The following is a 20,618-nucleotide window of genomic DNA, read 5'->3' as shown; positions in this document are numbered from 1 at the left end:
ATAAAGGAAAAGGGAAACTCGAGAAACCTGCCCCCTTGGTGCTGTTTCTAGATAAGATTTACTGAGACTCGGTTCAGTTCAGTCGCTCAGTTGTGTCCGACTCTGCGACTCCATGCACTGTAGCACACCAGGCTTCCCTGTCCCTCACCCACTCCCGGAGCTTGCTCAGACTCATGTCCATCGGGACAGTGATGCCATCCGACCATCTCATCCTCTGTCGTCCCCTTCTCCTCCTGCCTTCAGTCTTTCCCAGCATCAGGGTCTTTTCAAGACTACTTGGTTAAGAATTTAGCAGGATACCTTCATGCCTGTGTTCCCTCAGCTTAGGAAATAGCAGTAAGTATCTATTGCCAAGAGATGTTGTGAGGGTTAAAAGTGATGGTGCATGTGGCATGTTAGTACGGGGCTTGGGGCAAGGTAATTGCTCATTATTACTAGTCATTAAGCTTTATTGACTGTGTGAAAGCCTTTGACTGTGTGAATCACAATAAACTGGAAAATTCTGAAAGAGATGGAAATACCAGACCACCTGACCTGCCCCTTGAGAAATCAAATGCAGGTCAGGAAGCAAGTTAGAACTGGACATGGAACAACAGACTGGTTCCAAATAGGCAAAGGAGTACGTCAAGGCTGTATATTGTCACCCTGCTTATTTAACTTGTATGCAGAGTACATCATGAGAAATGCTGGACTGGAAGAAGCACAAGCTGGAATCAAGATTGCCAGGAGAAATATCAATAACCTCAGATATGCAGATGACACCACCCTTATGGCAGAAAGTGAAGAGGAACTCAAAAGCGTCTTGATGAAAGAGGAGAGTGAAAAAGTTGGCTGAAAGCTCAACATTCAGAAAATGAAGATCATGGCATCTGGTTTCATCACTTCATGGGAAATAGATGGGGAAACAGTGGAAACAGTGTCCGACTTTATTTTTGGGGGCTCCAAAATCACTGCAGATGGTGACTGCAGCCATGAAATTAAATGACGCTTACTCCTTGGAAGGAGAGTTATGACCAACCTAGATAGCATATTCAAAAGCAGAGATGTTACTTTGCCAACAAAGGTCTGTCTAGTCAAGGCTATGGTTTTTCCAGTGGTCATGTATGGGTGTGAAAGTTGGACTATAAAGACAGCTGAGCACCGAAGAATTGATGCTTTTGAACTGTGGTGTTGGAGAAGACTCTTGAGAGTCCCTTGGACTGCAAGGAGATCCAACCAGTCCATCCTAAAGGTGATCAGTCCTGGGTGTTCTTTGGAAGGACTGATGCTAAAGCTGAAACTCCAGTACTTTGGCCATCTCACGCCAAGAGTTGACTCATTGGAAAAGACTGTGATGCTGGGAGGGATTGAGGGCAGGAGGAGAAGGGGAGCACAGAGCATGAAATGGCTGGATGGCATCACCGACTTGATGGACATGAGTTTGGGTGAACTCCGAGAGTTGGTGATGGACAGGGAGGCCTGGCGTGCTGCGATTCATGGGGTCGCAAAGAGTCGGACACGACTGAGCGACTGAACTGAACTTATCTAGTTGCTGGTTGTTGAGAAAAAAGGATGCTTCATGCACATACTAAAGCTGTATCTCTGACTGCAGGACGGTTTCAACCTCTTCCTGGTCTGTGCTTTTATTTTAGCCTGGTTGGCAAAATTGTGTTTGAGGTGTGTGTTAGTTTCCTGGGGCTGCCTTTATCAAGGCAAACCAGGTGGCTGTCTTAGCCATACTCCAGTTGCCAATAACCACAGGTGTGTTTATGAATTAATTAAAATTAGAATTCAGTTCCTCAGTCACAGTTAGCCATGTTTCAAGCAGGCAGTAACTACATGTGACTAGTGGCTGCCATGTTGGACAGCCCTGTGTGTAAACATTTCTCTCATTGTAGAAAGGTCTGTTGGAGAGCACTGCTGGAAAGAATTAGGAAACAGACTAGCTCTTTTATTTGCTTTGGGTAACTTTGTATAGGTTTATTTCTTGAATATATGTTGCGTTATAAATTTGGAGTAGTTCATAATAGCTGAAAAAATATTTTTATGGGTTTCTTTTAAAAGTTCTGGAGCAGAATGACTCATTAATGTTATTTATGAATTGTTTATTCACCAACTCTTTTCTTCATTGTCAAGAACATATGGAGTCAGTAATAGAACATACTGCATGTCTTTTTTCCCCCTGTATATTTATAACGAAGTGCCTGAAGGACACAAGATACTGTTTTATTTATTTTATTTGAATTATATGCCTGAGACTAAGCTCTTGTGTATTCAAGGCTACAATTTATAGTATTAATTAAGAACAGCTTTCTTTTTCTCCCCAGAATGAATTCAATATATTCTTCATTATTATATGTGAATCTTGAGTTTGTTTTCATTCATGATTGTTTTTTCTCCTCTCCCTGCCTCCCACCCTGTGCTTTTTGCCTCCTGACCTTTCCTTCTTCCACTTAATTCCCCCTCCCCTGACTCTTCTCTGTCTTCACTGGCTACTCTTCTTTCTTTTTTTCTCCCACTGCTTCCTCCAGTAACCTCCTTACTAGAAATGGAAATGACAACAATATTCTCTTTAAAGCATTTAATGAACTTCTCCCCTGCTTTTTTGTAACCAAATGCTCCCCGCCCCCCACCCTGACCTTTTCCTTAAAGATACATCTTTATCTTTAAACACTTTTTTAAAGTATCCGTATAAAGTAAAGGTACATCTGTATCTTTAAACACTTTTTAAAAGATACAGTTCAATCACCGTACTATTCTTCCATTTAAAGTGTGTAATTCCATGGTTTTTAGTATATTCACAGAGTTATGTGACCATCACCACAATCAGTTTTTAAAATATTTTCATCACTTCAAAAAGAAACACAATACTCCTTAGCAATGCCTCTCCCGTTTTTTACCCACCCATCCTAGGCAATCACTCATCTACTTTGGCTCTCAAGTTTTTCCTGTTATGGTTATTTCATTTGCATGGAATCAGACAATATATTTTTTTCCCTCTGGCCTCTTTGCTTTAGAATAATGTTTTTAACATTATTAATACTTCATTCCCCTTTATGGTTTAATGATACTTCGTTGTATGCATAATACCAGATTTTATTTATCTGTTCATCAGGAACTGGGAGTTGGGTTGTTTCTACCTTTTGCATATTGTGAATAATGCTGTGACTGTGTACAGGTTTTTTGTGTGGACATATGTTTTCATTCCTCTTGGGTATCCACCTAGGATTGAAATTGCTGGATCATACTCTTCAGTGGTTTGAGGATCTCCTAGACCGGTTTCCAAAGCAGCAACAGGATTTTATTACATTCCCACTAGCAGCACGTGATGAGGGTTCCAATTTCTCCATATCCTTGCCCACACTTGTTACTGCCTGTCTTTTTTATTATAGCCATCCCAATGAGTATGAAGTAGTATTTCATTATGATTAAATATATATAACATAAAATTTACTGTCTTAACCAATTTTAGTGTGTAGTAGAGTGGTGTTAAGTGCATTCACTCTTCTGTGTAACCATCACCACCATCCATCTCCAGAACGTTTTCATCTTTCTAAACTGAAAATTTGTGCACTTTAAACAATAACTTTCCACTGCCTCCATTGTGGTTTTGATTTGCTCTTTTCATGTGCTTATTGGCCACGTGTATATCTTCTTGGAGAAGTGCCTATTCAGATCTTTTGCCCATTTTTAAGTGGCTTATTTATCTTTCTACTGTGTTGGAATAGTGCTTTATATAGTTTAGATTCAAGTCTCTTCTCAGGTATATGATTTACAAAAATTTTCTTCCATTTTCTATGTTGTTTTGTTATTTTCTGGGTAGTGTCTTTTGATGCACCAAGAGGTTTTAATCTTCATGTTCAGTTTGTCTTTTTCCTTTCATCACTCATACTTTTGATGTAATAGTAAGAAACCATTGTCTTATACACAGTTCATTTAGCTTTATGGCTGTGTTTTCTTCTAAATCTTACAGTTTTAGCTTACCTCCAACTTTTCAGCTGTTCCTTCCACATGCTATTCTGACTCTTCTCTAGAGATCCTGCTTCTTACTCAGTCCATGCGCTGTGAACTTGGGTGCACTACCTTGTTTGAACTGCTGTCTCCAAGTGCATAAGAAAGCATTTTTGTTTTGATTCCATCGTTGAATTGTTTCATACTGTACTTCTTTTATGCTGTCTCCATCCTCAGCTCATGTGTCGGTTGTTCACCTACACTGGCTGGGAAATTTCACCAACTCTTCCTTCCTTGTGGTACCCGTGTTTATAATATCGTGGGCAATCTGAGTGTCCATATGGAGTGTCTTGTCAACATTCTAACCTTCCTTACTTCTCAGCTCCAGTCGTTATCACTTTTCTCCTTTTTCAGCAAATTGTTCTCATGACACGATCTTGCCATTCTTCAAAAATGCTAAATGCTTATACCTGTCCTCTATTATCACCTCCTGTTCTCTTTTTCTTCTTTCTCTCTGTCCTCTCTCCCTCTTACCCATCCTCCCCTTCTTTCTTTGCTTTCCCCAATGCCCAGCCACTTTGTTTCTCCTTCCTGGCTCTGGTCTCCAACCTGTACTTGAAGTATCATCTTATCCAACATGCATAGTTAATTTCCTTTTTTCTTCATCCTTCATGTGCATCCTATAAATCTCTCCATGCTACTTCCTCAGCCTTTTGACCCTTCCTCACATATGTTGTTGTTGTTCAGTCACTAAGTTGTCTGCAACCCCGTGAACCGCAGCATGCCAGGCTTCCCTCTCCTTCACTGAGTTTGCTCAGACTCATTGTTCATCACATCTGTTAGATGTTCAATAAATGATGAGTGAATGAATGAGTGATAGAATGAGCAAACCTTGGATCAGTTTATTTAACTCTTCAGTTCCTGCAGAAGAACTGCTGGGGCCCTGGGCAAAATGACACCTATACAAGGAGTCACTGTTAAAGTTCATGGTGTCTCCGTACTTCAGCAATTTTCATGTATTTCTAGTCTTGAGGTCTTTTAAAAGGTACTAAACCTTTTAACACATATTTTAAACATCCACTGTGTTCTTATTTAACAATATTCTTTCTCTCTCATAGCAGATGAACTTCTATTTCATGTAGGAAATTGAGGCCATCAGATGGGAATCTTGCTTAGTATTCTCTGGCTTCTACAAGAATAATAGCATCTGTTTTCATGCTTCCCTCCTAACCCTCTATTTAAGAACAGGATGACTTGGCCCCTCTCCCATTCTGGGCTTGTGTCTCTACTGGTGTTTTGGATCTTACTCTCTCTACCTCCTGAAGGACCTAGCTTTATTAATTATTTCTTCTGTCTCCAGTTCTTTTTTCTCTATGACCCTTCTCTACTTAGCGTGTATATTTTAAAAAAGGAAAGAAAGAATTAATACACTAACACATGTATACTCAATTTTTTTTTTAGCTACAGGAGTCCTCTTTCTCTTTTTTCCTACTTTGCTTTTAGTAAGCATCGTCTAAATTAGCTGTCACCATTTTCTTATGACTCATGATTAATGAACTGTTTCTCCTGAGTTGATTGACCCCCTTACTGTTAAATCAGGCATACTCACTTCAGTCTTTATGTTACTAGTTATCTCTGAAGCATTTGACATTGTTGGCTACTTCTTTCTTTTTGAACTCTCTGCTATCTTAGCTTTGATCACATTGTATTAATATAAAGAAGCCATGTGGATTTCTTTTATAGCCAAGCTTAATGGTTCCAGTGGTTCTAGGTGGACATCCATCTCCAGTTAGGTAGGCTTGTTGAGGAGTGAAGCTCTAACTTTGAGATTTACTTTGCCTTTGACAATTTCCCAGCAATTATTGTTACCACCTCCATCTTGCTGGGCGGAATGATCACAGGTAGAGCTGGACTCAGTGTGCTCTCACATGTCTTGCCTTATTTCCTGTAAGGCACTGGGGCCAAAAGAATGTTTCAAAGAGATTTAATAAAGTGTTTTTAAAGGTTCTTCTTGTTTCAGTTGAATTTATTTTGACGTTTTTGTATAATAATGAAAGATGAAGAATAACAGAAATGCTCGTCAGTAGGGGAATGTGTGGATTGTTGCTGTTGTTCAGTTGCTAAACCATGTCTGACTCTTTTGCGACCCCATGGATGGCAGCACGCCACACTTCTTTGTCCTTCACTGTCTCCCTGAGTTTGCTCAAGCTCATGTCCATCGAGTCACTGATGCCATCCAATCATTTCATCCTCTGTTGCCCCCTTGTCTTCTTACCCTGTATCTTGCCCAGCCTCAAGGTTTTTTCCAATGAGTCGACTCTTCACATTAGGTAGCCAAAGTATTCGGAGCCTCAGCTTTAGCATCAGTCCTTCCAATGAACATTTTGGGTTTTTTGCCTTTAGAATTCACTGGTTTGATTTCCTTGCTGTCCAAGGGCCGAAGAGTCTTCTCCAGCACCACAGTTTGAAAGCATCAGTTCTTCAGCACTGAGCCTTCTTTATGGTCCAACTCTCACATCCGTACATGACTACTGCAAAAACCATAGCTTTGATTATACAGACCTTTGTCAGATAAGTGATGTCTCTGGTTTTTAGTACTCTGTCTAGGTTTGTCATAACTTTTCTTCCAAGGAGCAAGTGTCTTTTAATTTCATGGCTGTAGTCACTGTCTGCAGTGTCTCTGGAGCCCATGGGAATGAAATCTGTTACTGTTTCCACTTTTCCATCATCTATTGGCTACAAAGTGATGAGACCAGATGCCATGATCTTTGTTTTTTGAATGTTGACTTTTAAGCCAGCTTTTTCACTCTCCTTTTTCACCCTCATCAAGAGGCTCTAGTTGCTCTTCGCTTTCTGCATTATGTTATATCCATACATAGGATAATAGGCACTAGTAAAATGAATGAAGTAGATCTAGGTGTATTGATGATGTCTAGAAGAAAAAATCAAGGAGCAGTTCTATTACTTTATCTGTCACCTATCTCATAATTTGTAAGGGGGGAAAAAACCACTACGGAACAGAACTATGCATAAATGTTTAACAATTGGTATCTACTCATCAAACCATTATGAGTGAGTTCATTTGAGGAGTGGAAATGGAAGGTGTTATGAATTACTTTATTTATCTTTAATATTTCTGTTTTGTAGTAGAACAATAATGATTTTGAGAATTTTAAGTGTAGAAAAAAATATTAGCTTATGACCTATTCTTACTTGTCTTGCTCTCCTTCCTCCAGCTTCTTGGGCTACAATCTTTACTTGTTTTCATTTTCCTTCCAAACTCTAGCCACTCTTTTGAATCCCCTTAGTGGGCGTCTCCTATCTTAATCCTGTTTATCCCTCAGAGTCACCTTTGGTTCCCTCTAAGCATTGCTGGATTACTCAGACATATTTTATTATTAATGTCTTCCCTCTGTGTTCCCATGGCACCCTGGGAAATCTTTAGTCACTGGTGTCTGGAGCAGGAGCTGTTATTTGATTTTGTATTCCATGGACCTGAGTGGAGTACTCAGCACATGGTAGAAGTTCATTAAAAGGGGTTTCAGTGTTAAAATAATAAAGTATCAAATTTGGAGTAGATCTTCTTAATACCAGCAAGTCCTTTCTTGTAGGTTGTCGTATTATGCTATTTTCCTTGAAGCTCTGTGTGAAGATACATGTTTTAATTAAACTGAAGTTTATATCTCAGGATGTGCTGAGTTTATATTTGATAGGCTATTCTAATTGAACTCCAGTTTATTTAAATGTAATATGATTCCTTTAATTATAATTGTAGGATGGAGAGTGATAATTTCATACTTCATTGTAACACGAAACAATATGAAGTATTTTTATACTATCTTCAAACGCTTTAATTAAAGAAGATCTGCATTTGTGTGTTTCAAAATGTGTTCTCTTGACCCAAGCAGAAGGATAAACAAAAATTAATGTTTCTTTTGCATATAAACTGCTTGCCTGACAGTTTGTTTTCTTTTTAGGTTCAACAGATAGATCGTGTAGTAGAAGTTGTGGAGGAAACAATTAAAGGTAAATGTTGAAAGTGAGATAATATGTATATTGTTTGAACTGTATTACAGATGAAGTAGATCTAAGTGTATTGATGATGTATAGAAAAAAAAATCAGGGGACAGGTCTGTTACTTTATCTGTTACCTATCTCATAGTTAGTAAGTGGGAAAAAAACACTACAGAACAACTATGCATAAATGTTTAACACTTGGTATCTACTCATCAAACCATAAAGTAACTTCACCTGAGGACTGGTATTAGGGGGTGTTATGAGTGAGATAATGTATATGTTTGAAATATATCATGAAGGTACTATACTTAACATTTGTTAAGTATTTTTATGAAAGTTATTGTTGGACAAAAATCATAACATTTTGTCCTTGCCTGCTTCATGCATTGACCAGTCCAATATGGGAGGCTTATGTTTGTTTGGCTTTTTATTTGAGTGTAAAATAGACTTAATTTGAATCTGGGATTAGGAAGATAGGATTTAATCTTAACATAAGGAAATGGCTTTATTTGCTCTTTTTTCAGTTTTCCTGAGGTAATGGCTTTATTTGCTCTTTTTTCAGTTTTACTGAGGAAATGGCTTTATTTGCTCTTTTTCCAGTTGTACTGAGGCACACTTGACAGTTTTTGCTTGTTTTTATATCACATAATTAGTTGCCGTTATTCCTTCTGAAAGGACTGTTAAAAGTAGTACTCAGTTTTGATTTCTCTTCTGTATGTAATTTTTGTATTTACACCAGAAAATCGAATTACACTTTGATTGTTTTATTAGCCAGTATTCTTTGAAATAGATTCTTATTGAAGCCACTGAGGAGTAAACCATTCTTAATTCTGTGGATTAATTTGTAAATATTTATAGCCTACTTCTGTTAGATTAGCATGAATGAAAACTGATAATATGATATTAAAATATTAAGTGAATTGAGGTTCTCACTTAGAATTTTAGCCATTTTTTAAATAAATGCAAATTCTGTGTTTTTTTTAAAAAAAGTCTACTTCCACAAAGTTGATATTTTTAACCACATACTTTTCCTGCTGGATTGTATTTACTACCTTCCACATGCTGTTACTCATTAATTTTGAATCTTTAATTTACTCTTGTTGTTGAGTTGCTAAGTTGTGTCTGACTCTGCGACCCCGTTGACTGCAGCACTCCAGGCTCCTCTGTCCTCCACTATCTCCCAGAGTTTGCTCAAATTCATCTTCATTGAGTCAGCGGTGTTATTTAACCATCTCATCCTCTGCTGCCCCCTTTTCTTTTGCCTTCAATCTTTCTCAGCATCAGGGTCTTTTCCATTGAGTTGCCTGTCTGCATCAGGTAGCCAAAGTATTGAAGCTTCAGCTTCAGCAACAGTCCTTCCAATGAATATTCAGGGTTGTTTGCCTTTAGGATTGACTGGTTTAATCTCCTTGCTATCCAAGGAAGTCACAAGAGTCTTCTCCAACACCACAATTCAAAGGCATCAGTTCTTGGGACTCAGCCTTCTTTATGGTCCAGATTTATTTAATTTATTAAATGATTACAGAATATGAGGATTTTAGACTTACATATTAGTCTTCCTTGAAATTCTGAGACAAAATGAAATATCAGGATTAAAACTTTGTAGCAGTGATAAGTTTGAAACTTTTTTTCAAACCGTACCTCAACCCTGTCTTATGAGGTGTAGAAGTACTAGCATTTATTGTGCACTTAGAGTGACAGGCACTGTACTAAGCATGGAGTAAGTCACTTCAATATTTTACAACAGTGCTGTGAAGTGAGTATGTCCTCATTTTTCAGAAGAGGAAGTTTGGACACAGGGTATACAGGTAGTGAATGGCGGAGTTGGAATCTGAATCTAAGCATTATGACTCTGATGCCCCTGCTCTTAAATTTGCCACTCCATTCACACTATACTATGACTGCTCTGCTCTCTCCTGGTTGAGAATCACTACCGTAACAGTTGTTCAACTGAGCTTCTTAAAGTAGTGTTTCAGGATGCTTGAGGATTCTATTGCTTGTCTTGAGTACCTGGCATATATTGTTGTTGTTTAGTCACTCAGTTGTGTCTGACTCTTTGTGACCCCGTAGACTGTAACCCACCACGCTCCTCTGTCCATGGGATTTCCCAGGCAAGAACACTGGAGTGGGTTGCCATTTCCTTCTCCAGGGAATATTCAGGAATATTCCCAACCCAGGGCTCGAACCTACTTCTACATTGGCACGCAGGTTCTTTACCACTAAACCATCTCGGAAGCCCACCAGGCATATACTAGTCCCTAAATTATATTAAAAAAAAAAAAAAAACTAAATGACAATGAAGACAGGAGAAAAATCTAGCAGACTATGGATGTGGTTATGACTTTTTAGATGATATACCAAAGAGGGACTGTCTGTGAAAGATAATTGATGAGTTGAACCTCGATAAAATTAAAAACTTCTGCTCTGCAAAATATAGTATCGAGAGAATGGGAAGATGATCCACAGACTTTTGCAAAAGACATACCTGATTAACTGTAATGTAAAGTACACAGAATACCTCTTAAAACCCAGCAATTGGAAAATAAACAACCTGATGAAGAAATGGGCCAGTGACTGTATCAGAAATGTCCCCAAAGATACACAGGTGGAAAATAACCATATGAAAAGATGCTTCACATCACATGGCATCAGGGATGATACCAACCAGCCTCTTGCTGCAGGAGTTAACTCATTGGTACAGATTCAGATTTGCTCGAAAGGAGCTTATTATGAAGAACAAAAGATGCCCCTCTCACTGTTGTCACTCAGGAAATAATAAGAGTTTTAGGAAATTGGTACCAGGAATGAGGGACGGTTATGTATTTCTGTATCACAGTATCACAGAAGGCCTATCACTTCCAGGTTGGTTTAATTAGGGATAGCCTCTCTCTAAAGAGTTTTGCTTAAGTAGATTTATTGGAGAGATTGTAGTTGAGTTTTTGATAGTCTACAGCAAGAGTTGAGTTGAAGATGAAGTTGATGTGGAGTTGATGTGGGTGTTCACTGGCAGGTTGGTTTGAGGATGGGAAGGTTGAGGATTTAAATCTTAGTAATACAAATCAGGAAAGGAGTATGTCAAGGCAGTACTTTGTCACCCTGCTTATTTAACTTATATGCAGAGTACATCATGAGAAATGCTGGGCTGGAAGAAGCACAAGCTGGAATCAAGATTACTGGGAGAAATATCAATAACCTCAGATAGGCAGATGACACCACCCTTATGGCAGAAAGCGAAGAAGAACTAAAGAGCCTCTTGATGAAAGTGAAAGAGGAGAGTGAAAAAGCCGGCTTAAAACTCAACATTCAGAAAACTAAGATCATGGCATCCGGTCCCATCACTTCATGGCAAATAAATGGGGAAACTGTGGAAACAGTGTCAGACTTTATTTTTCTGGGCTCCAAAATCACTTCAGATGGTGATTGCAGCCATGAAATTAAAAGACACCTGTTCCTTGGAAGAAAAGCTATGACCAACCTAGACAGCTTATTAAAAAACAGAGACATTACTTTGCCAACAAAGGTCTGTCTTGTCAAAGCTTTGGTTTTTCTAGTAGTCATATATGGATGTGAGAGTTGGACTATAAAGAAAGCTGAGTGCCGAAGAATTGATGCTTTTGAACTGTGGTGTTGGAGAAGACTCTTGAGAGTCCCTTGGACTGCAAGGAGATCCAACCAGTCCATCCTAAAGGAGATCAGTTCATTGAAAGAACTGATGTTGAAGCTAAAACTCCAATACTTTGGCCACCTGATGTGAAGAACCTGACTCATTGGAAAAGACCCTGATGCTGGGAAAGATTGAAGGCAGGAGGAAAAGGGGATGACAGAGGATGAGATGGTTGAATGGCATCACCAACTCAATGGACTTGAGTTTTGAGTAAACTCTGAGACTGGTGATAGACCTGGAGGCCTGGCATGCTACAGTCCATGGGGTCACAAAGAGTCAGACACGACTGAGCGACTGAACCGAACTGAATACAAGATAATTTTAGAGACAGAAGAAATAATTTTGGTAGATGTCCTTAGTTTGCAGATCAGGAAGCTGATCCAGGAAGGAGTTTTGTGACTCATCTGAAATCTGGTTAATGGAAATCTGGAACTGATTTTTCCATTCTTTGCTTTCTATTTCTTCTGCCAATCCTTACTTTCATTAAGACAGCACAAGTTAGTGAAATAATGTGGTCCTTATAGCAGTTAACTACTTTCTGTCTGTCTTGCAGTAAGTTATTTCTCTGAGGCTCAGTTTAAAATGGAGAGGATTAAATGGGTAAGACTTTTGCAATGCCTGGGATATACTAGGGGAAAATTCTTGTGTATTTATTTCTACCTCTTTAATACTTAGACTGCTGGAATAATCTAACTCACCTTCAATAGCAGAGATGCTCCTTTCAATTGGACTGTGTCTATGGCCCTCATGTTCTGGAAATGTTTTCTTCTCCTGCATGCATACCTTCAACGGTTGCCTGTTACGTACCGAGTTAACTGGTGACTTCTGCCTCATTCTGCCATTTCCACTGTTTCTTCCATCACTTCCATACTAAGCCTTTTGCTCCAGCCAACTGGACTGTTTGATGGAATGTTGATATACTGTCCTGTATATTATTTGCAACTTGCTCTACATTTGTCTTAGGAACTTACACATAGCAGAGAAGTTCTGTTTGCCTGCCAGACCCATTCCCCACCCTTCCTCACCTCGACGTGTGTCCATGGAGGCAGAGCTGTGTGGACTACATTGGTAGGATCCCTGTTACCTGGTGTCTAGTTGCATTTCTCCAGTTAGAGGTGTGATTAGAGTATGAAATGGGAGGGTTCATTCCCTTCTCTCAGTTCCTTCTTTCCTGCTCATCCTAACCCGAAGGTCATAACTCCTATCAGGTGGCCCTCTCTAGTCATCTGTTTTTCTCCTGGTTCCTGTAACTCTTCTTTTCCTTTGCTTTTTCAGGCACAAGGCTGGAAAGAGCATCCTGTTGTTGCTTGCCTGAGACTCTTGCATTGTCTCTTGTTGGTCTTCCTAACCTTGCCAAACTTTAGTAATTAGTGCCTTTATTAAAACCTCTTCCATTATGCAGTGTGCCATCTGCTTTGCTGGGGCCCTGGTTGATAGATGCTCGGTGGAGAAGGAGGCTCTGCCCAGAAGGGCCAGATGGAGTACAGGCTGACCAGGGTATTCTGCTGTAACTGTTCTGTTTCCACATTTGATGCCTGTGGGGCTCCCTCATATGTCTTCCTTGATGGGGATTTGGACACACAGCCTCTACCACAGCCTGTTTGTGTGGTTTTTACATTAAATGAAGTCATGTTTTTTAAAAAACCATATTAATAAGATACGTTGGTGACAAAAACATTTAAATCTATTGTATTGGGTTGGCCAAAATGTTCATTCAGGATTTTCTGTAAATTGTTATGGGAAAACCCAAATGAATGTTTTGGCCAACCCAGATAATTATAGTAAAACCGTATAAAGCATATTCCTTTTATGTCTCTCTTGGTTGGAGGAAAATGGAGAATTTAAGTTAACGCTTTAAGACTTCTCAATGTTTAACACTAGTGGCTTGAAAATACCATCCATATATATCATTTGCTTTAGGAGAGACCAAATTATAATGACTTTAGGATTTTCTTCTGTGTCATCTTCACAGTTCAACAAGATATGTAGCTGAAGCTAATGGAAGGAGTACAGTATTTAAAGGATTTCAGTTCAGTAGAGTTCACTCGCTCAGTTGTGTCCAACTCTTTGCGACCCCATGAATCGCAGCACGCCAGGCCTCCCTGTCCATCACCGACTCCCGGAGTTTACTCAAACTCCTGTCCATCGAGTCGGTGATGCCATCCAGCCATCTCATGCTCTGTGCTCCCCTTCTCCTCCTGCCCCCAATCCCTCCCAGCATCAGGGTCTTTTCCAATGAGTCAACTCTTCGCATGAGGTGGCCAAAGTATTGGAGTTTCAGCTTTAGCATCAGTCCTTCCAAAGAACACCCAAGGCTGATCTCCTTTAGAATGGACTGGTTGGATCTCCTTGCAGTCCAAGGGACTCTCAAGAGTCTTCTTCAACACCACAGTTCAAAAGCATCAATTCTTCGGCGCTCAGCTTTCTTCACAGTCCACCTCTCACATCCGTACATGACTACTGGAAAAACCATAGCCTTGACTAGACAGACCTTTGTTGGCAAAGCAATGTCTCTGCTTTTGAATATGCTATCTAGGTTGGTCATAACTTTCCTTCCAAGGAGTAAGTGTCTTTTAATTTCATGGCTGCAGTCACCATCTGCAGTGATTTTGGAGCCCCAAAAAATAAAGTCGGACACTGTTTCCACTGTTTCCCCATCTATTTGCCATGAAGTGATGGGACCAGATGCCATGATCTTAATTTTCTGAATGTTGAGCTTTAAGCCAACTTTTTCACTCTCCTCTTTTGCTTTCATCAAGAGGCTCTTTAGTTCTTCTTCACTTTCTGCCATAAGGGTGGTGTCATCTGCATATCTGAGGTTATTGATATTTCACCTGGCAATCTTGATTCCAGCTTGTGTTTCTTCCAGCCCAGCATTTCTCATGATGTACTCTGCATACAAGTTAAATAAGCAGGGTGACAATATACGGCCCTGATGTACTCCTTTTCCTATTTGGAACCAGTCTGTTGTTCCATGTCCAGTTCTAACTGTTGCTTCCTGACCTGCATACAAATTTCTCAAGAGGCAGATCAGGTGGTCTGGTATTCCCATCTCTTTCAGAATTTTCCACAGTTTATTGTGATCCACACAGTCAAAGGCTTTGGCATGGTCAATAAAGCAGAAATAGATGTTTTTCTGGAACTCTCTTGCTTTTTCTATGATCCAGCAGCTGTTGGCAATTTGATCTCTGGTTCCTCTGCCTTTTCTAAAACCAGCTTGAACGTCAGGAATTTCACGGTTCACGTAATGCTGAAGCCCGGCTTGGAGAATTTTAAGCATTACTTTACTCGCGTGTGAGATGAGTGCAATTGTGCGGTAGTTTGAGCATTCTTTGGCATTGCCTTTCTTTGGGATTGGAATGAAAACTGACTTTTTCCAGTCCTGTGGCCACTGCTGAGTTTTCCAAATTTGCTGGCATAGTGAGTGCAGCACTTTCACAGCATCATCTTTCAGGATTTGAAATAGCTGAACTGGAATTCCATCACCTCTGTTACTGGACAAGAAATTGAAATCTGATCCTCTCTTTTTCTTGAACATTTTGACAGAAGAATTTACTTAATGAGACAAGTTGTAGGTTTTCTTCTATTAGGTGATGTCATTGGCCCTTCCTTAGAAAATCTAATCTTGCTAGCAACTGATGTTGAGAAACAATGCTCAGTTAATATTAAAGTTCTGTATCTAATGTTTGAAGATGCACATATTTTCTTTGAAAACGTCATCTCATAACCCTCTACAAAGCATACAGCATACATGCAGCCATTACTTCAGAGACTGCAAGAATAAATACCAATTTTGCTTACTAGTTTGAAGATGGAAAAATTCATTTGCAGAATCTCCAGTTAGGAGATCAACTATGGATGCATTTTTAAGTAGAAACTTAATCAGTACTACTGTTTTATAACAAAGCATATGCTGTATTGAGTAAGAAAGAAATAGTAATTGAAATGTCTTCATGAAAGATGCCTTCCAACACATGAAATCTTTATTGTAACTCTGAAATTCAAGTGCACCATTTCTTTAAGCTGCCCTGAAGTCTGGTGCTGTAATGGGTGAGAATCATTGATTGAGACTATGCAGGGTTATGCTGAAATACTTGGCTCTGCTGCTCACAGTGTCATGTTTAACAACCCACACAAGCTCCTTGGTTCTCCATTTCCTGGCCCATAAATTGTAGGATATGGTAGGTCCCTTCAACTCGGAAATTTTAGGAGTGTTGGGAGTCTGCAGTATAAAACTGAGCTTCCGAGCCTGTCATTAGAAGGAAATGGTGACATTTTGGACAGTGATCTCTAGCAAAAGTTACTGTAATGTCAGTAGCTTTTTCTTGCAGCCTGATCTCCACATGCCAGATTTTCCTTTTTTTCCCCTATGTTGTCTTACTTACAAAATGAATCTGAAGGCATTTGTGGCAGACACACTGTGCATTTGTCTTCTCTGTGTCTTCATATTCTCCAGTGAAGAGGGTCTTGAATAAAGACAGGTCCCTCAGTCCTTTGCCCTTATTCCATTCCCTGGTATCGCTCTCCTAGGTGGTGACAGGCTATGGAATTCCCAATGTTGCTTAAGAGTTTCGTGCTTCTCTAAAGCAACTTTCAGTTCTACCCTGGGGCGTGTTTATTTTGGGGCTTTGAGACAGGTGTTTTGCATCTTGGTGGCTGGGATTGCTGGGGGGGGGGGAGGTAATTTGAGAGGATTTAATGTAAGGCATGGATTTCACTTGCAGCAGTGATTCTGTAGAGTGTTTGCTGGGAGGGGGACCCTTCGCCAGAATGGCAAGGTAGTAGGGTCTTTTATTTGAACCTGGGGAAGCCAGGGGGGCTGGAGACTCTGCCACGTGGCCTCTCACCTGGATTCATTGCCTTGTGAGTCACTGGTATGATGCTAAGGATCCTGTCACTCAGGTGTCCTGGGGTGGGAAGATAGCCATGGCTGTCCGGGCACCTACGCTTAGACTTACCCAGGGTCAGGTACAGTTCCTGATGCCCTACTTCTGCCTCTTTCTCTTCCTTCATATCCAAGAAATTGCATCAGAATGCCAGTGAGTGATCTGAGAGGGATGACCTTGAATCTACTTTGATTTATATATTTAAAAAAAAAAAAAAAACTATTTGAAAACCTGATTATCATTATCAATGCAATTATTTGTGACCTATTTCCTAGCCCTCCGGAGGTTTAAAGATAAATGGAATCTGACTTTAACTTACAGTGCTTTAAAGTTGTAAAAATCTCCCTGCTTTCTTCCTTTTGAGAAACGTCATTTGCATTATAGGTCTTGATAGGATTACAATTGCATTAATTACAGTAGCAACTGTAATTAACTTCTTTCTGGCTCTTTGTAGCTTACACTTTCGTATACGTTAATTCATTTGTACTCCACAGGAACCCTGGCATTGCTGATTATACCGTAATTATGGTACATTGCCGTGTACCATAATTTGAAACCTAGTCCTCTAATCTCAAATTCTGTTAAGCTGCTTACCTTGAATGGAGGGAAGTGAGAAAGTGAGACCTATTTATTATCTCCATTCCTCCTGACTATTGACTAAGGTCCTGGTTCACCTATTTCTAGTTCCCTGTCATATTCTCTCACATATTTTGTTCCTTTACATTCCTTGTTCCCCTCTTTGATTTCTTTTTCTCTCCCCTTCTCAGTTTTGCATGCGATTTAATTTTGTGCCAACATAAAAAACTTTTTTGTAAGGAGTTGATAAAGATTTGCTGGTGGCTCAGCTGGTAGAGTCCACCTGCAATGTGGGAGACCTGGATTCAATCCACGGGTTGGGAAGATCCCCTGGAGAAGGGAATACCCACTCCAGTATTCCAGCCTGGAGAATTTCATGGACCGTATAGTCCATGGGGTCACAGAGTTGGACATGACTGAGCGACTTTCACTTCACTTCAATAAAGATTTGCTATATCTTTTAAAAAATTTCTGAAAAGCATATTTTAGTCTTAATCTTGTTGTAAAGGTATTTAATTTAGTAAATGAGTGATTTCCTAATATTCCTATGAATATTAATATTCATTAACTTTAAGCAACCAATAAAGTTAATCTAACCAAAAAAAAAAAAAAAAAAAAAGCCAAGACATTCTACAGCGCATTCTCTTGGGTGTTTTTTTAAGAGTAATTTTTGAGGGTTTTAAAGTAAAATGCAGTTTGTACAGTTTTTACTCTTAAATGATTAGGTCAAGAAATCCTCCTGTGTTTTTTAAGGATATAGCCTATGTTCTAAATTCTAGTTTTGTGTTTAGGCCAGATAAGTATTGAAGCTGTAACCAGAGGATTTTGATGTGGATAGCTTTCAGCCTTTAATATTTCATAATCAGTATTAATTGTAATTTCTTGAATTAAGGTTGTTTTTCTTTTCCCTCCAATATTCAACACTCAAGGTTTGAATTAAGCTTTAAAAATAATGTTTGACCAGTCTTCTGATTAGAACTAGGAATGCATCTCAAACCCACATAATTTCTACCTCATAAACTATGTTTAGACACATTTAATTTTTGAAGGTGTGGTTCTTCACAGTGGAGCTCCTTTATGCCAAGTCTTAATAAGTCTTTTCAGTGAATTCTGATTTTAGTGATAGGTTGGTTTTAAGAAGTGGAAAATGAACAAGCAGGAATTGTAGCAAAGATCTGTGCTTGCTGTGTTAGCAATATGGTGTCCAGATGTGCTGGGAAATGTATGTAGGAGTCATGTATGTAACTTGGCGCCTGTCTTGCTTGGCCTCCCACACTACCATGTCATTTCTCCTTGAAGCCTTTCCTGATCTTTTTCCTTTTTTAAGGAAAGCTGACCACTCTCTCACGGTGAACCACTGTACTTAAAGATGTTGATCACCTCTGGCACTTCATTCCAGTTATTTGTTTACAAGTTGTTTTCCTCAAGACCTTAAATCCCTTTAGGGCAGAAGTCACTGTGGTGACTCAAGACAGAATAGTTTTTTGGGGGTCAGGGTGTTTGTATTTGGGGAGTCTTTATGTTGTACCTAAATAACGAATATAATATTTCAAACATACTTCATTTTTCTACTCATCTGTGGCATTTTGGAACTTTCAGTTCCAGTTATGCGTGTGCATTAGTGTATTGTGATGTGATATAAAATGTGCTTCCTCTTTGTTTTCCTTATATTTCTACACTTGTTTCCCTGTCCACATTTCTGCAGAAAGGCAGTGATAATGCCTATCACAAGGGGTTGAGGACCATGAGTGTGAATTTAAAGCCAATAAGCAAGTGCCAGATGCCCCTTTCCCTACCTTCCTTCCTTTGAGGCTGCTTTATACTGTTTCCACCTCTCCTCTGTCATATTTTATAATGATTTGAATAATAGCAGGAGGAACTTGACATGTTCATTTGTGATTGGACTTGGGGATTGGAGCTTCAGTTTTTGAAAGTTGAATGTGGCTTGCAGGTTCTCAATTCTTGTATAATATCATTCTCTCTCTTTTTTTTAAGGACCCTTGAATGCCATCTGTTATTAGGTCTGTTATCTCTGCTTTCCATTACTGGTACAGTAATTTGGGGAACATGGGTTTGAGCATGAGCAATGATTAAGTTTTTGCTTTGCTGCCGTGGATGCTTTACTTACTGAAACTGAAGTGTTGAGTAGCTTTACTGCTATAAACGTTAAAGTCTTGGAGCTACTTAACTTTAGAATTCAGGAGAGCCTACTGTAGCCAATGACCTGAGTTTTTAAGAGTCAGTACTAAGGTGGAGTTACTGACATGGGACTGCTCGGACATTTGACTATTTTGATGTACACTTGGTTTAGATTGTGAAAAATACGTTGGCACCATACAAGTCTCCTCTCATTGTCATAATATCACTTGTCATATATCCACTTGGAAAAGAGGTAATTAAAACTTACAATTAAGTGCTTTTTGTAATTTGCCTCCAGAGTGTATCTCCATTAATGAAGATACCTTGCTTATGCAGATTGTTTATTATAAGTATTCTTTGTCCAGTGTGATGACTTTAAAATAGTTGCCATTAGTTACACCAATAACGCTGTGAAAATAAAAGAAAAAAATTGCCTGAGAACATTCCATTCCAACATGTTTTCCTCTTTACACCTTCCATAGTTCCAGCTGCTGCTGCTGCTAAGTCACTTTAGTCATGTCCGACTCTGTGTGACCCCATGGACTGCAGCCTACCAGGCTCCTCCATCCATGGGATTTTCCAGGCAAGAGTACTGGAGTGGTTGCCATTGCCTTCTCCCCATAGTTCCAGATCATACATTAATTTCACATCATTATAATTACAATATAAATACATTTTTGTGCAACAAGAGTTTTGATACTGAAATAACCCTCAAACTTTTAAGGGGGGTTAGGCTTTGTATTCTATTCTTGTCCTGTCTTCCTCTCCAACCCCAGACTCTGAAAATGCATGATGGTAACATCAGAACTTTAGTAGGCTTTCTTCACTTTTACTTTGATTCACGCTTTGAATTCTGTCTTTTTGGACAATTGATTCTTACTATTCTTCTCTTATTGTCTTTTTTCTAAGTGTCATTGTTCTAGTGAACATTAAAAATTTTCATAAGTGCTGAAATCTTAGTAGTTAAAATTGGCACTCAGATTGTACTGATCTTGTGTTTTTGCATCAATTCTGGAATTTCAGGTAAAATTTTCCAGCTTAGATTAGCTGCTTCTCTCACTTAACCCAACTTCTTTGTTTTACTTTGCTCTCTTCTTTTAAGATGACAGCGTTTCAAGAGAGTTACTAAGTGTGACTATTGGAGAATGTTGGCTTTCTTGGGAGGAGCCTACATCTAAAGAATGACATTGGTTGGAGTAGAGACAAACTTGGCCAAAGTTTTGTTTTTCTGTGTAATTAAGTAGTTAAAAAGCCTTTGGAGGCTATGCCAAGAAACAATGCCAAGCATTTTGTAGAAAAACAGAGTAAATTGAGCATTGGCTTTCTAATATTCTTAAACCATATTCAAATTGATGGGACTGTATTTACTTAGGTGAGAGTTGTGTTTGTAGTGCATTTACTCGTTT

At 39.2% G+C, this 20,618-nt stretch overlaps 1 protein-coding gene across 6 annotated transcripts in view; it reads left to right on the top strand.

The window, feature by feature from the left end:
- Positions 1-20,618, top strand: part of CDKAL1 (CDK5 regulatory subunit associated protein 1 like 1) — a 730,510-nt gene that overhangs the window by 210,404 nt on the left and 499,488 nt on the right. For all 6 annotated transcript variants that reach the window (XM_061398740.1, XM_061398739.1, XM_061398736.1 and 3 more), the window contains one exon: positions 7,908-7,956. In XM_061398740.1, the coding sequence (XP_061254724.1) occupies positions 7,908-7,956 (49 nt within the window). The remainder of the gene's footprint in view (positions 1-7,907; positions 7,957-20,618) is intronic.

The sequence above is a fragment of the Bos javanicus genome, chromosome 23 (assembly GCF_032452875.1).
Source record: "Bos javanicus breed banteng chromosome 23, ARS-OSU_banteng_1.0, whole genome shotgun sequence".
Lineage (NCBI taxonomy): Eukaryota > Metazoa > Chordata > Mammalia > Artiodactyla > Bovidae > Bos > Bos javanicus.
Note: the sequence above shows the minus strand (reverse complement) of the source record. Positions and strands in the feature narration are given on the sequence as shown.